Here is a 16,979-nt window from a genome sequence, read left to right on the forward strand (position 1 = left end):
ATGGGACTCCACAATTATTAATGTTATAACTCCCTCAAAGCAGTTAATACACAAGAGCTAGCCTATATTTTTAGGAGTGACCCATAGGAAGAAACGACAGCTAATAGAAACTGGGACTATTCTGTATCTCTCACTCCCACTGCGTGTCCTCATTAGTTGTACAGCTTTTTTATTTTGGGGGACGGTCGCTTCTCTTTTGATCCAGTTATGCAACACAGCAGGCATGTACTTGTAATGTGAGAGTGTGTTATGTTCTGAGGGAGGGTAGAGCCAGTGAAGATACATACCCCCTCCCCAATAATATACTGCCAGAGGAGCATGAACGCCCTGGCTAAACTACTTACACAAACTTCTGTAGAGGGCACATGGAGTTTAACATTTCCTTTCCACAGCCCTCCTCCCATTTCCTACATGCAAAGATTTTCGTGTAATTACACTCCTTGATAGTGGGGCAGGGCAGCATGTGGATATACACTCTTCGATCTCATTCCTTTGAGCTGAATGTGAGTTAAACACTTGGTGATGCTCCAATAAGCCTCTCAGAGTTGGGGGGGCTCCTGCTGCAGCCTGTGTGCTCTGCTGTGGTTTCTTGTAGTCTTCAGTACTGGCCTTCCATCAGAGATCTACGGACGCTCGGTCCCCGGCCCCTGAGAATATTCTCCAGGCAGTTTGCCCTGCATAAACTAGCATTCACCCTCCACTTCCTCCCCCCTGACTGCCTGCTCTTGTACAGCTCACTGGGGGTTCCTCCTGCTGCAAACTCAAACGAATGACATGTCACCCACCGCTTTAGGATGCCAGCAGAATTACTGGAGACAGATCTCAGGTCACCAGAGGGGATGCAGGAAGTCAATCATTTGCCAGCTCTCCACTCGTGTGTTTAGCGTAGTTAAGCAGTGTGCACAAACAGATAACTGTCCCTCACTGGCTTACAAAGGGGGCGCAGAGCTGAAAGCATGATTTGGTATGGAAAACAAAGGTTCCCTTCAACTAACCACATCGTTATTCAAGATGCTGCCTGATTGGTCTGGCATGCGCGACAACATCAACTCACATGAACAAGAATGAAGCATTATAATCAGCATTTTGTAGCAGAGGGAAAGTCTACGCAGCAGTATTGCCAGTTTTGATCTCAGTCTGTGTCTTTCTTAAGCTTAACTCCGTACCCATTCACTGACGCTGCTACAATGCAATTTCAATGACCTTGGAGAGTTACTGGACATTTAAGGCTTGTGTGTTATTGAAAAGAGAAAGGAATATGGACGTGAGAGCATGCTACAACTTATGCCCCTTCACATTCCTGTCATAGTCCAACCTGAAAACTCAGGCTGGATCTAAAGCTCATAATATCCTTTCCATTGTTGTTATAGCATTACTGCAGTATGCTTGAGTACACATGCAAAGATCTACAAAAACTTTGAGAAAAATCTAACCGCCAAAGTAGTTGAAATGCACAGCCACTCTACAATTAATCATAACAAACACAGATTGGTGCCATTTTGCGATCCAGGCTGTTTAAATAAGAAAACAAGCTACAGGCTAGCCACCACCTACACCTATGCTTTAGTCAGCATGAAAAGTGATTTGTGGTCATGGAGTCGTCCGTCCAAAGTCTGGTGTGGCAGTGACAGGTGTAATGTAAATGTAAAAAGGTGAGTACACACATGAGGTCACTGCTGAAACCAACACCACCAAGCTGACACACACCTGTCTGACCACACCTCTGTCTTAACCTAAAGGTTTAGCTTACATAAGAACAGCAAAGCAGTTGTTTCAGGAAGTCTGAATGAATCCTGCAGCACTTAAACTACAACCTAAAGATACTTCACCTGACCTCATGTAAGCATTAGCCTGAGAAATTGCAAAAAAAACCAAACAAATGAAAAGCAAGGAAACAAATGCAGATTCCAGGTAATGGCAGGGGTTGTATTAGCAGGGGTGAGGCTATCACATGTCTGCCATTGTAACTTTACCATTAAACTCAAGGCTGATTGAGCCATTATGAACTTGTAAGTCCTAGTACTGCCTCTTGGAGATGGCTAATTCTTGGTTTTAGCTGGCTCAGGCATAAAGGGAAGGTACACATACTTTCCAAACTGGGGTAACACAACAGGTTACAGATAGGAAGAGCGACAAAGTACCTCAATACAGCAGCAGCAGCGTGGAGAAACCTGCTCTACAATGTAAAGACTCAAGCCATTTGTTCCTGTTTCAGTGTGTCAATATTATCCACGCTCTTCCTTCCTCGTCTCACCTCAATTAAATGAAAACTGTGGTTATTATTTCGCTGTTGCAGCCGGTAGTTTCTTCACCCAGCCATTAGGGAGTTCATGCGGCTTCTGCTGTACTGCTGCTGTTGTTGTACTGGAGCCCATCCCCCATCCTCACAGGCCGGTAGACAGATACAAAAAAAAAAAGTTGGAAGTGTTTTTCTTTTCCGTTTTCCGCCTTCGGTTTCGACCCTTTTTTTACACGCTCCTCAAGTGTGATGGTGGAAGCAGGGCTCGTACTCTCCCTTTAGTCCCGTCTTTCCATCGCCGTTCCCGGGTTGTGTTCACGGACCGCGGCTGCTCACACTGGCTCGGGGTTTGAACAGGGAAGGACGACAGCGGTTCGTTTGCCCGCCTTGCAGTTGGCTCAACACTTCAGCCTGCTAACACAAAGACCGCCCCTGAACCTGAATACTCCTCACAGCGCTGCCCTCCTTTGAGCTAATCACTCCTCCACCAGGTACAGTTGACTATTCAACGCTGCTTTGCATCGCCGTTTCTCAAAGTTGGCGGACATGTGAGAAATGAGTTTTAAAAATGACCTAAATCGAGCAGCAGACACCAAGATGTCCTGATTTTTAATGCCCAGCATGCGCCAATAATCTCCAAAAAGATCATACATTTCCCATAATGCAACTTAACAACTTCACTACCTGGTAAATCAGCCGGTTATCTTAGTTTAGCACAAACACCGGAAACAGGGAGAAACTGCTAGTCTGGCTCTGTCTAAACATAAAAACTGGCACCATTAAAGCTAACACATAGCACCTTGTTTGTTTACTCTGTACAAAAACAAAATGAAGTGTATATTAACCAACATATCGTGGTTTTACAGGGAGTTATGTGACAGACTTTCCTGAACGCTTGTAGTCAACATGAGGTTGCCAGGCAACAAGCGAGGCCTCCAAAGTGATTCAGTGTGTTGTTTTTATATTTAAAAGTTTTTATGGATTGAACAAACAATATACAACACGCCTATTCAGCAAGAATGTCAATATTTTCCCAAGATATCAAACTAATCCTTCAAAATTGATGCAGCTAGTAATGTTTCTGTTATAAATTTTACTTTCCAAGCCCAGACTGAGTTAACCCTGATCACATCATCTGGGTAATTGTCTCAGATTTTATAAAGCTACCTTTGGATCCACAGAAGACATCTTAAAATCTTTTTCCCCCTCTAATTTTGATGTGTAAAATCAGCACAGTGTTCCTCAATAACAAGACAGGATCACCAACCAGGCAAAGTAGGTAACTGCTGACATCAAGGGGCTCTGAAAACCCCAGGTTTAGTCAGCATCAGCTATCTTAGTTGTTTTAGGTGACTGATTAATTGTAAATTTGATAGGTTATATATGCACCACAGCAGTATAAGGGGTGCTGCATCATTAGTTTATTTTGTGGCCATGTCCTGTAAGATGGATCCAGTGCAAAACCTAATTTGATTATCACAAACACGCATGTAAGTACAGACTCAATGAGAACTTTGAGGCAACATTAAACAGATGGTGATAGGTGGGGGATTTCTTATGCAGCACGTCAAAACTGTAAGTTCAAGACCCATCAGATGTCTTGATGTATTCACGTGTGATATGAGACAGTTTGGCCTCACCTTCAGGTCTGTACTGAGCTATGATGGTGACAGTCTGTCCAGCTCTCTTCAGTGCTGCAGCCGCCTGCTCATGTGTGGCGTTCCTTAAATTCACTCCGTTCACCTGCAAACAAACCGGGCAGACAAAAAAAATCTTTTAGATCCTGCTGCTTGTCTAATTATGTCTAATCAGTAGAGGAAATCATGTAAAGGCCTAACATTAAATATGGCCAGATAGGTATGCATTATAAGTATGTATGAAAATCATATGACTTTTTCTGAAAAATAAGACTGCTGATTTTAAACATCCTTCTTAAAAAAGAAAACTTTTTTTTGTACAATGTGTAGCAATGTATTTTCAGCTTAAAAGCAGCATTGAAATAATACAGGCATATGCACAGAGCAACGCTGGTTCTGGAAACGTTAAGAGTTACACAAGTCAAGGGATTTAAACATGTAATTTATTGGATACTTTATTGATTCACAAAGTTCTCCTGTCTGGCAGAACGCAGCTGAGCTCCCTCAGAGTTGTTATGGACTTAATGTCTTGCTCAAGGACATTTCAACAGGGCAGATGTTTGCTAGCTTTCAAAACACTAGACCACCTTAATTTTATCATCACCATTCTGACAACGGGAGTTGGCTGTAAATCTCTCCCTCAAAACTGCCTCAAACTTGTATCAGTTGTTGGCAAACAGGAGGCTTGAACTTGAGATACTGACTGAGAGAATCCGGTCGCCCCTCCTCAGCTCGCCACTCAGGTCAGCCGGTCCTCCCGCCAGGATGAAGGAGACGAAGATGCCTTCTCCATCCTCCCCGCCAACGATGTTGAAGCCCAGGCCTGTGGAGCCCTTGTGCAGCAACACCTTCCTTGGTTCCCTGCCAAACACAGTGACAAGCGTCAGGGTGAAGGGCAGGACAGAGAGCATAGAGGAGATGGGCAGAGAGAAAGATATGGTCAAAACTGAAAAAGACAGAGCATAAACAGAGATGTATGCAGAGGCCGTTTCAGACAACAGCCATCTTCTATTGATTTACGTTATGTGTGATCCCAAAATGTCGAGTGTGTTCAGTTTAGGCAGCCGCAAGCAGTCAGCCTGCAGATCTTTTTTGTATATATTTGAAAAAGAGACCTTTAAATAGAGCATTTAAATGATTCATCTGTGGGACCACTCACCAGTAGAACGATGATTATCCATGAAATAACCACGTACTAATCATTTTGCTAATAAAGATAGTTTGGATAACACTGATAATGCTTGAAACAATTCAGCAACTGACCCAATGAATGCAATAAAACAAGCTACAATCTACCAGTTATCTACCAGTTACAGAACTTTCTGCTTTGCATGGCAATCTCATGAAAACGTACACGTGTACACATTTAAACACCCACTCATACTTATGTACGCAGACACACCTCCTGCTCGACAGACTCGCTGAACCTCTGTTTTAGCTTTAGCCACTACTCTATGACTCATCCTCCAGCAGGCTTTTCAGACTGCCTCAGTTTTAAGATGCTAGAGAGGCCAAACCGCTGCTATGGTCCAGCAAAAGCCGTCTGAAAACACACTTCACACGGGTGCTAACACAGACAATCTAGGAGGGCCAACGTCGGCCTAACACACACACACACACACAAACACATTCTTTATATACACTGCACACATAAACATACACACATACATCGACGTAGGCACACACAGAGATACACACAGTTTCCTCTGTTAACAGAAACCTCTGCATGGTTCCCATTAGTGGTCTTCTCTCACAGTCCTTAGCCTGCGGTCTACAGGAACAATTCCTACTCAATCCCTAATGGCTGCGCTTTGACTCGCTGTTAAGAACATTTTCCCATCGATGGCAGCTGAGGCAGCATTCCAGACTTTCACAATCATACCCATGACTGACTGGAAAAATCATTGATTGCTCCACTAAAAGAGCATTGGACAGTCCTACATAGTGAATACTATGAAATTAAATGAACTTAATTGCAGTGTTTTTTGTAAGATCACTTAAGATGGATAAATAGCACCATAGTGACTCTGGTTCTGCAGGATTCTTTCCATGTGGCGTCTCTACAAGGCAGAATCAGGGATAGATTCAATAGGATTGTACTGACAAATCTTAAAACATTATTTTCATCTTCCTTATTTCCATATCATTTGGGATCTTTTTAGCACAGGAGATAAAAAACTAAAATAAAAAGTGGCAAAGGCCTTTAAATATGCTGAAACAACTAACTTGCCTTCAAACAAGTCAAGCTTAAAATAACCTCGCTTTCCATGTTGAGCTTTTCATCCCAGCTCGACGAGGCACACAGATCTCCATGGTTACCTTAGGATCCGGAAGCGGTGCTTGCTTCTGAAAGAGCATTTCCTAACAGAGCATTCAGGCAGGCTCCTCACCAGCGGCATGGAAGATGAGATGTTGACTGTGAACATGGTGGCTATGGCACATCGCTCAGCTCAGTGTTATTTCTCGACCCCTCTTCCTGCCTGGCCTTCAAACTGAGAGAGCAGCTACAGTTTTAGAAGCCCCTGTGTTCAGGGCCTGGTGTGCCCTATCTCATCCTTGTGTGCTGTGATGAGAAACAGCTCCTCTTTGGGCTGTCACAAACGCTCTCTCCCCATCATCCCCAGCAAGGCGAGACTTAACACTTAACCCTAACGCTCCCACCCAACTCATCTTCGTTCGAGCCTACAATAAGAACCCAAAATCACCCCTCACTCACATCTGGACTAACCTGGGCTGCATTACATCAAGAGCACCAGGACTCGATGGGCGTGGGGGACTAGAGATTATCCAAGTGTGATCCCTTTTCGCGCCGAACTGTCCCCTCATCTCTGCTGTGATGCTGCTTTGGGTCCAGCCCCCTCTCCCATACAGCACACCAGCATTCCTATCTGTCAGCCTGGCCCTCCGGAGACTAGACAGATAGATTCCCAGAAGCTCCTTGCTAATTTGTCAGTGTGTAAACAAACTGAGGAGCTCATGAACTGACTTTCACGCCATTCAGGCCTTTGATTTGACGCCCCCATCGTCTGTGACCTGGCTGCGCGCTGGAAGCTGGATTTCCTCTCTGGAAAATAATGTGCAGACTACTGTGGAATATTTGAACACATAAGGTCAGCGTCTTTTTTATTATCTTACAGTCTGCGCTGCTCTCCGAAGGAGCAGTATGCATGTATGTGTTTGTCCATAGGATGTGAATTGCATTCATGGAAAATGGGAGTGAATTCTTGCAGTTTTAAGTGCAGGGATCAAGTCCTCCCTCCCTATCACAAGACCTGCCTCCCCTCCCTTCCCCCTTTGCCTTTTCATCCATGCCAGGAATGTAAACAGTTATAGAGCAGTAAAAACCTTTTCTCTCTGCTCAGCCATTTCTCCTGTGACTTTTTTCTCTAATTCAGATCCCTAACCCCTCGCCCCCCTCGCTATATTTTCTCTGTCTGCTTCAGTGTTTTGGCTGAGGCGGTCGCGGCTCAATCCTAAAGCTGTGAATGGATATCTGGGCTGTGGGGTTCAGCGGGTCATGCTGCCCTGGACTCAGCCCAGTAATTGGCTCTGCTTGGCTGATTAATGGTGGACACTGCAGATGGACGCCATTTTCCACCCACAGACACTGCCTCTCGCAACACTTTATCTCTCCCTTTCCCCGAATGGATCACATCAGCTTATGTATTTAGGCGTATACTGATAAAATTAAAATGCTGCTTTATCTCTGTCTTCCTTTTCACTGCCCGTAGATTTTCCATGGCTGCCTCTTCTTCATTGCCTGCTATTTTCTTCTAATTTGACATGGGGAAAAATGTATTCACTGCTAAGGTGATAGACAGTTATATGCCTCTGTGTCTAAGAATAAATTTGGATGATTAACACCTAAGACGAGTACTTGCTGAATGTGCTCTGATTACTTTTATTTCAAATCCCACCCCTTTTGCAGCTTTTAAAAAACACCAACCAAAGGTCAAAGTGTTCCTCGCTATTGATGGCTGAATTCTTGCGATGACCAGTCAAAGGTTTTGTGTTTTGTGCATGTGTGGGAGACAGATAAAGTTACTGATTAGCTCACCTACTGCCTCTGTCCACAAGCAGCATAAGTAGAAGCATTGTTGTGTATATCTAACAACTGCAGTCCTGATAGGACCAGCAGAGGGGAGCTGCTTGTTTTGTGATTGTGCACAGTGTCACCACTGCACACACGTATGTTTACACCAAACACGCATAATTAAACACAGTGGTTTTTATCTCCGATCAAGTCCAACATTGACAGAGATAAGGACGCAAGGGAGCTATGTACAGTACTGACATATCTCCAAAAGAAGGGGGTAATGTCAGATGGAGAAGGGGGAGGGGGCGTCAGGGGATGTGTCTGTGATGACACCACTGAGGGGGATGTGCAGATGGGCAGAGGGCCGATACAAGCTCTGACTCATTCCTCACAACCAGCCTGCTCTACTTCTGCGGAAGCCTGTGCTTACTACAGCATCCATCTAAAATAACACCTCTCGGTCAGAGCCAATGGGGAAGCTGCTGGAACTGGATGGAGGTTTCTGCTATCTGCCTGTCAAATGGAGCTGGACGCTCATCTGTTCTGATTGGGAAACAGGTCGGCCATGATGTCCTCCGAGACAAAGACGCTCTTTTTTGATTATATGGTGGACATGACACACAAACCCACTAGGGGCAAACAGGTGCAAGCATGGTCAAAGTATGGATACAGTTCTCATTTGCACTGCGGATTTACGAGTTGCCTGGTGTGTAGGATATACATTAACATACACTTAAAGCAAGTGTATCTGTGTGTGTACTCATATGTGTCAGCACATTATGAGCAAATGTCTCAATGTACAGTATGTGTGTGTGATTGGTTCTGGCAGCATGGGTGACGACAGGGGTGAGACCTGAGTGCATGGCCTGGTTTTCCCAGCGTGCAGATGAATCATGACAGCTGCAGGACTGTCTGCTGCTACTGGTCTGCTGGCCCGTACCGGATCAGGCACTTACTCCCGTTACATTTATGGTAACAGCAAGGCTCCGTGATTATATTTACATTTATAGAGCGGCAGGCAAACCATCCAACATGCTTGTGTTGGGTGGCTCTCAGCCCTCCCATCCTCCTGCCTATAGCTATAGCCACACAGCAAGACCAGAATTTGACGTGCACACACACACACACACACACACACACACACACACACACACACACACACACACACACAGGAAAACACATATTGTCATCAGCGCATGGCATATATGGTATATGATATAAGCAATGCTTCACACACACAGAACGTCAGGGCATTCATCCGTGAGGGGATGCACGATGGACAAGATGGAGGATATAATGAAATAACTAAGTGAAGCCAAATCAACAAACAGGAGGGCTTTTTCCACATTTGGTCACGTCAAAAACAGCAAAAAAAAACACATTCCTATAAATATCATGTATATTGTTGTCTTCAGCAGTAACCACCAGTGAAAGTAGCTTGGCCCAAGATAGAGGCTTAGTTTTATCGATGCCTCCTGACAGATGGAATTGAGCAGCTTGTGGGAGCATGAAGCCCTTTCGGCTGCACTCCTGTGGAGATGTGTTTGTGAAGAGCAGGTACGACTCCATTTTAAACTACGACAAACCAGGCCCTTTTGTTTTAGAGTCATAGATGTGAGCAGATTAGCAGAAAATTGATGGGCACATAATGACTATGGGGTAGACCTTTTAAAACATGAAAAATAAAGCAAGTAAACAAAACACATACACAAAGGCCATGTAATAAGCTCATTTCTCCTGACACATTTCAGCTGCTACAGTATTTAGTGTTTCAGCACTATTCATATGAAATCATGAAAGATTAATGATGATATACAAAGATGTCACACAAACATAAAAAGCAGCAACACACACAAAGTAACAGCATACAAAGCAGTAAAGTAGAAATGAGGAGGGAAACATTTACATGCAAACATAGAGACAGAAAGCTAAATGAAAACTATGCTTTATCACTACCTACCTCCCTTTCATTTCCTTCTCTTCTGTCCATTGCTATATTTCTCCTCTTAGTATATTCCTTCTGCTTGCATAATTTGTGCACAAATATGGCGCAACATACTATTGGTGAGGCAGGTGGCCTCTGTCCCTCTCGGGCCCTTCTCCTGTCTAATTCCAGATCCAGATGCTGAGCTATACAGAGGAGGGTTAGCTAAGCAAGGCGTGATGGACTAGGTTAGTACCTGCCAGAGAAGGGGAGTGGACCTTGGCACAAGGGAGCAGGGGAAGGACAGAAGCCTCTGTAGAGGGCCTGGGGCACCTTGCTGTCCCCAGGTTTGTGGATGACACTGTAAATAGGTTCAGCCCTGCTGTGGGGTACAGGAATCACAGTGAACGGGACAAGTGTAGGACACAAATAAAGCACACATACTAACAAAGATGCGACATACAAGTCATGTAGACAGCCTGTACAAGGACATTACAGGGCCACATAACAAACATTCATCCAGTAACACATTCACTCCACAACACACAGACACGCAAAAACGCCTGCATGCAGTCACGCACACCAAGAGGGGATACAGCCTCCTCCCTGGAGCTGTGGGTTAAGATGACTAAAGGCCTTGTAGGACACTCCAATCAAGCCTCTATGAATGCTACTTCTGATCCAGTACTTGGATAGGAGGTCAAAGGTTAAAACACAGTCATAACAAGTACAAGAAGTGACAAGCGGCCTCTCCACAAAGTATTTGGTCAGCACACAGCCTACACACACTGTCAAGCTATAATACAGTATGCACCACCAGCCAGGGCCCTGATGAGCTAAATAATGTAAACAAAGCATTGTTTTGCTTCATGAAGCACTTCATAAGGTCAATTCAAATTGCTTTACGTACATGTGCCGCTACAGTAAACCACACCATGAAAAAACCTTCAAAACAGCAACAAAATGGAGGCTGATTGGAACAAAGAGAAAAATGCAAAACTAAAATTAACTGACTCAAAGACTGAGTATTTGAATCTGATACAATTAACAATTAACAGCAATGTTCTCAACTTGCAGCTATAATCGCTGATATGCACAACCAATCTACTGCATGAACTGTGACCATTCAAACCTACGCTCATAAGCCTGTATGAGTGTCATGTATGGGAGAAAAATCATTTATGGAGGAGTCAGTCTGTAACATACCTTGTGAAGTCTTCCTCCCCCAGCATGTGACGGGGAACTGGCGAGTACCTGGACGGGGTGACCTGGGGCGGCGGGTACACTGGCTTGGGCTCCATTGCCCCCATGTAGTTATGGCTGACGTGGTTGTCGACCATGGTGGGGAAGGCTGGAGGGAGGGCCAGGCCAGTAGGGGGAAAGAAAGAATGATCACAACACAGGCACAACAGGAATGCTGCACAAGACTGGCAACTTCACTACCCTTGCAAAAAATCCTTCCACAGGTTTTACTGTTTTTAGCACTGCTAGCGACATAGCTTTAGGGAGAGCTCTATCAGCCGATCCAGACTAAAATATCTCAACAGGTAGACACTGCTGGTCCCCAGATGATGAATTCTTCTGACATTGGTAATCACTAACATTTCAATCTTTTGGTTTTTTGGATGGAATACCTGCCAAACAAATAGCATTCCCATAAGCCTCAGATGTGTTTGTTGCTAATTAGCAAATGTTAGCATAGTAATAAGCTATAGTAGGGTGAATGCTATACCTGCTTAACATCAGCATGTCAGCATTGTCATTGTGAGCTTGTTAGCATGCTGATGTTAGCACTCAAAGCATTGTTGTGCACTGTAGAGTATCATGTCCACCTTGTCAAAAACATTAGAGGAAAATTCCAAACTCTATTCTACTCCCGATTTTGGGAGTTTTGGCTATTACTACTACCTGTTATGATAACATTGTATTTACTTGTACTATGTACTTGCTGAGTTATGGGAATGCAATGACAGTGCCGAAACAGTTAGAGGGACAAGAGAACATGAGCAGTCAGACAATCAAACAAACTGTAAATGAGTTGGCGGTTTAGCCAGATGAAACCACTTTAATTAGAGGTACACAGAAAATAGACATTAGTCAACTGAAAATATCAGCAACAGTCCCTTATTGCACAGGAAAACTATATGCACACAACTTTGGCCAATGCAGTAGGTCAAAGTTGAAGCAGAAAAGTTCGTCAGTATGCGGTAAATGTTTAGATCGGACAATTTAGGTACTTATTTTAATGTTACCTTTGTTTTATCTGAAGGCAAATGAGTTTACGCAGTCTGTGGGTTTGTTTAAAACTGGTCTGATTGTCTGACTGCTTGTGTTTCTTACCCCATCTAACTTCTTTTTACCAATGTCTCTGTGTTCCCAGATCTTAGCAATTATCTTGGTGAAAACACTGACATTTTTAGCACTAGGAATGGCGGCTGAAAGTACAAAAATAAGACCTAGGTTGAATGAAACCAGAATGAAATTTAGGAAATTGGCAAGACCTTTTATACATGAAAAATCATATCTTGTTTTCGTTCTATGTCTGAGCTCATCTTCAAACAAGAAGCAGCTAGCACTGACTGACGTAAGAACAGAACTGCTTCAATAATCAAGACTTGATGATGTCTTATCACCTAGGAGGACCAATTTAGGCAATTATTGAAAAAATGTTGGTGTAGTCCTTGTGCATGCATGCAACAGACCAATCACATGTATAACAGTTATTTTTTCTTGTTATGTATTCAGCAGAGCATGATAAAACCAGCCTTTCAAATACACATCATCTGAGCACAAGTTATACAGTCAGAGTGGGGTTAAGTCTGCAATACAGGCTCGCTTAAACCCTGACAACTGCAAACATTTGGAACACACAAAAAATCTTCAATAGCCCCCTCTAATACTAAATCTACGAAATTTGAGATGCTGCAGCTCAAGATCGTGGGCTCTCATGAGCAGGTGGGATGTGAGAAACCATCCACACTCAGTGGGAGGCAGAGAACTGCGCTTGTTGTTGCTGTGGGTAGGATTGTGTGTGTGTGTGTGTGTGTGTGTGTGCGCGCGCGCAAGCATTCACTGTATTCACTATGTGGGTGTCTGGGCATAGCGGTTTTGGGGAGAGAACAGTGATCCAACACTAATATTCATGCATGCCCACTGAAACATCTCTGATAACGATAAAAAGATGATTCCCAGTGCAAGATGCTCTAACAAGGACCTTGACTTGTGCATCACCCTTTACCTTACATCAAACATTTTATACAAATAAACCTGGTCTACTTTTGGAGCTGGATGCCTCTGGATTAGTGAATATAAAATGTAGGTTCTGACATGGACAGCACGTGAACAGTGTTTGCACAAAGACCAAGATGACTGGAACAGTAAGAAGAGGTAGATACGTACTGCTGGAGTAGTCTGGAGGGGCGTACATGTCGTTGAGATGCACTGGTCCTGGCTTGGCCACCTTGAGGTAAACCATATCAGAGGTGTTTTTCAGCGCAGCCACTGCCTCTTCATGACGCACGTCCTGTAGCACGATGTTGTTCACCTAAATGTGATGATTGTCAAGAAAAGAGAGGAGGAAAAATCTTTTTATCAACACCCCAACGCCTCATGTCTTTGCTGCACTGTGACAACATCAGGTGTCACAGCAGCCATCACACCAGCCAACACAATAATGAATCATAGCTTGAAGGTATTATGAGATTTTAGTACATTTCGACAGCACAGTGAAAGGTTGGTGTGCTGTGCAGCGTTAACAGAGGTCAAAAGCAGTAGGTAGAGGTTCTAAAGATGCTCTGAATTTCCACAGTTTCCCCTTCAAGATTCAAATCCCTGGAAATACACTGTCAGTCAAAAGTTTTTGAAAACCATACACTTGAACAGTTTTCGTTAAATCTCCAGCAATGTGGTCTTTGTAAATAACTTACAGTACAGTGTATGTGAACTGAGTGGTTCACTAATTGATATTTTATATGATTTCAAATTGCTTCGATCTTGATCACACTAATTAGAGACATGGAGCACAGGGCAGTTGATACTATACGGGGCATTTGTGCTGCAAATGATACAGTTTGCATGTGTTCACCACAGAGTTGGATTGCCAATCCTCTCAGCACTCTTTCTAGTATCTAGACACTTTTCAATAATGTAAGACACAACTACAATCTCTGATATCACAGAGATATGCCTGAGTTTGTATTCTATCAACTATCATTCTATCAAGTTACTATTCTTCATATATTCTGTTTTTCAAGTTGTTATTATTTCTTCTTATTTAGTCAAAGGTGTTTGCAAAAATGATCTTGCAATGCAGCTGGAGAAATTAGATTTGAAACAAAAAGGCATGAGAAGAAAAAAACATTATAAAACCACATAAAAGGTCAGCAAATAATAAGAGTAGATGGATTCATAATATCAGGATTACACTGACTTTTCTGTTCCATTTTGTTTCATTCATTTGCCTCTAAGAAGCGGGTGCCAATTTTTTCATACTTTCATTTGTGCTTTATTAAAAGCAGGTGCACTGTGAAGGTCAAGACAGCATGTTAAAAACATGTGGTACGCTGGTTGTAGCTATCTAATTCAAGATGTGGGATTTGCATAGTCAGATGTAAGTAATTTCCAATGAAGTCACAAACATGTCACAAAGATTTAACAAAATTTCCTTAAATATACAGTGTTTAAAAACTCCTATTGTATATGTGCTTTTGATAATAAAGCAACATGTCTGTAAATACGTCTTGAATTAAAGAGGGGAGGGTAAATAATTAAGATTTTTCACAGAGATGGTAATAATCAACAAATTCTTTTTTGATATATAGCAGCCATAAACAAATGTGATATTTTTTACTCGGCCCAGCTTTTTTACTGTCTCACATCATGGCCCAAATGGTAGATTATCAATCATGCACGAAGTCATAAATGCTGATGTGTGTTGTCTGTCTCGCTTAGCTTAAAATGACAGGATGGGGCAACCAACCAGATAATGTAATGTACTCAACATGTCCCATAAAGAGTCAGTCATCTACACAGAGCACATACCTGCTCAGCTGAAGCAATTTGTAATCAGCACTAAAAACAGTACTGACAACTCTTGCATAATTTTTGTTTAACACGCCACCTAAAATGAGTTCATTTTGATTTTAACACTCAGTGTTAAAGTGTCTGAGTCAGAGGGAGGCTCATACAGCTAGCAGGCGGTCTCCAGTCTGCAGCCGTCCATCTTTCTGGGCAGCTCCTCCTTCTATGATCTTAGTAATATAGATGCTGTTGTCTCCCGGGATATGTTGGTTGCCGATCCCTCCAGCAATGCTGAATCCAAGCCCTGGTTGGATAATAAACACAGTCAAATAGTGAATATGTGCACAGTTTTAGACATATTCCATGTCTGGGGCTGCCTCCTGCTATAATTCACCCCACACCTTTATGTAAAAATGTGTCTAAAAAGTGTGTTGTGGTCATTGAGCATTATTGCTTTAATCTTAAAGAAGCTTGCATAACAAGTCACTTATAGTCTTCTGTATATTTCTATCTTAGTGTGTGACAAGTGGGATCTGTCTCTGACCTTTGGGCCCTTTCAGCAGGTTGACCTCCAGAATCGTCTCGGGTGGCGCCTGCCTCCGTCGGACCAGCAGCCGCACCACTGGCCCCGCCTCCTTCAGGGCTTCCACCGCCCGGCTGTGAACCACCTCAGACACGTCCACATCGTTCACACGCAGCACGCAGTCGTTCACCCTATAAAAGGAAAAGGTTTTAGTATATATAATGTACACTGTATTGTCAGTCAACAGATAAGAGCCATGGAGTTGATTCACTGCACAAAGGCAGAGAGAGACGCTAGCATGGCTAATGTAATCAGAAACCTCCAAAGCACATAAAAAGCACTCCATATCATAATTTTTGCATGTTTCGGGCTTTGGTTTTCCAGTGAATCATAAGTTTGAGGAAACACACAGAGCCTGGGGGCAAAGGGCTGTAGAAACTCTGCCGCCCACACAGCACTGGCTGGCAGGACACACGATGGTGGAGAGCGTTACAGGCGAGAGTAGGGAGGTTAGAATTGAGAGAAGACAGAGGGTTCAGAAGAGCTTGAAAAGAGAAGAAGGGAAGAACGAGGTGAAGAGGAGGAGGAAGGGGAACTTACCCCAGTCTTCCATCCATAGCAGCTGCTCCTCCAGGGATAATCTTGGTGATGAAGATCCCCGGATCATCAGGAATGTGGGGATTGTCTATTCCTCCAGCAATGCTAAAGCCCAGGCCAGAGTTCCCCTGCACACAGGTTATGATTGGCATTTTCAGTAGGGTACAATAAACTACACACAAACACACTTAGATGTAAGTGATGGACCCAATGTGGGCTCAAGGTCAGAACAATATGGCTCTTAAGTGTATTGGTATCTCAAAGGAACACGTGTTTGATGCAAACTGCTTGGGGTATTTCTCCAGGCATTTCTGATGTCCATTTTTGTTGACACGTGTGTGTGTGTGTGTGTGTGTGTGTGTGTGTTTTTGTTTGTGTGTGTCCGTGTCCGTGTCCGTGTCCTTGCATGTGACAAATGATAATGGCATGTATTCCATTAGAAGAGGGCACTTCATTCAAAATGTCATGCTTATTCCATCAACTTACAGGGAAGCAGCAGTGTTAGAAATGCCCTGTGCCCACAGAAAAGCGGATTTATGGTCTAAAGTAAAGATGAGTTGAGAAGCGTCAAGTCTATTACATGATACTTCTCACTCTCTGCAGGAGACGGGCTCTACCACCTCTCTCTCGTCTTTCCTGGCCCTGAAATGACAGAGGACCCATTTGGATCCAGTGGGTCCAGGCGCACTGCTGCATCTGACAGCCGTGGCCACAGAGACATGCAGCAAACAAGACAGCTGAGAAAAGACCTCACTTTATTATTTTCTATAATTAATGAGGAACAGTCGCAACAAATTAGGACAGAGGGAGGCTGAGGCCTCCCAGTGTGCTGCTCTGGAGCCAAGAGGAGTACACTGGGCCTTACCACCAAATGTTACACACCCACAGACCTTTTAGAGTGTGACTTCGCATAGCTTATTTAAGCTTTCTGCATACAGAAATGCCACTTAGAGTGCAAGGGGCAGGGAGATGCAGTGCATCTGTTGCGGGTTTGGAGGTGCATC

The 16,979-nt window shown here is 43.6% G+C and overlaps 1 protein-coding gene across 7 annotated transcripts in view; it reads right to left on the reverse strand.

The window, feature by feature from the left end:
* The window catches only part of dlg3 (discs, large homolog 3 (Drosophila)), a 77,549-nt gene that overhangs the window by 12,296 nt on the left and 48,274 nt on the right, over positions 1-16,979 (reverse strand). For all 7 annotated transcript variants that reach the window (XM_070837116.1, XM_070837118.1, XM_070837115.1 and 4 more), the window contains 7 exons: positions 15,979-16,103; positions 15,400-15,569; positions 15,023-15,159; positions 13,236-13,380; positions 11,043-11,187; positions 4,581-4,737; positions 3,880-3,982 (listed from right to left, as the gene is read on the reverse strand). In XM_070837116.1, the coding sequence (XP_070693217.1) occupies positions 3,880-3,982; positions 4,581-4,737; positions 11,043-11,187; positions 13,236-13,380; positions 15,023-15,159; positions 15,400-15,569; positions 15,979-16,103 (982 nt within the window). The remainder of the gene's footprint in view (positions 1-3,879; positions 3,983-4,580; positions 4,738-11,042; positions 11,188-13,235; positions 13,381-15,022; positions 15,160-15,399; positions 15,570-15,978; positions 16,104-16,979) is intronic.

Source organism: Pempheris klunzingeri, chromosome 9, assembly GCF_042242105.1.
Source record: "Pempheris klunzingeri isolate RE-2024b chromosome 9, fPemKlu1.hap1, whole genome shotgun sequence".
NCBI lineage: Eukaryota > Metazoa > Chordata > Actinopteri > Acropomatiformes > Pempheridae > Pempheris > Pempheris klunzingeri.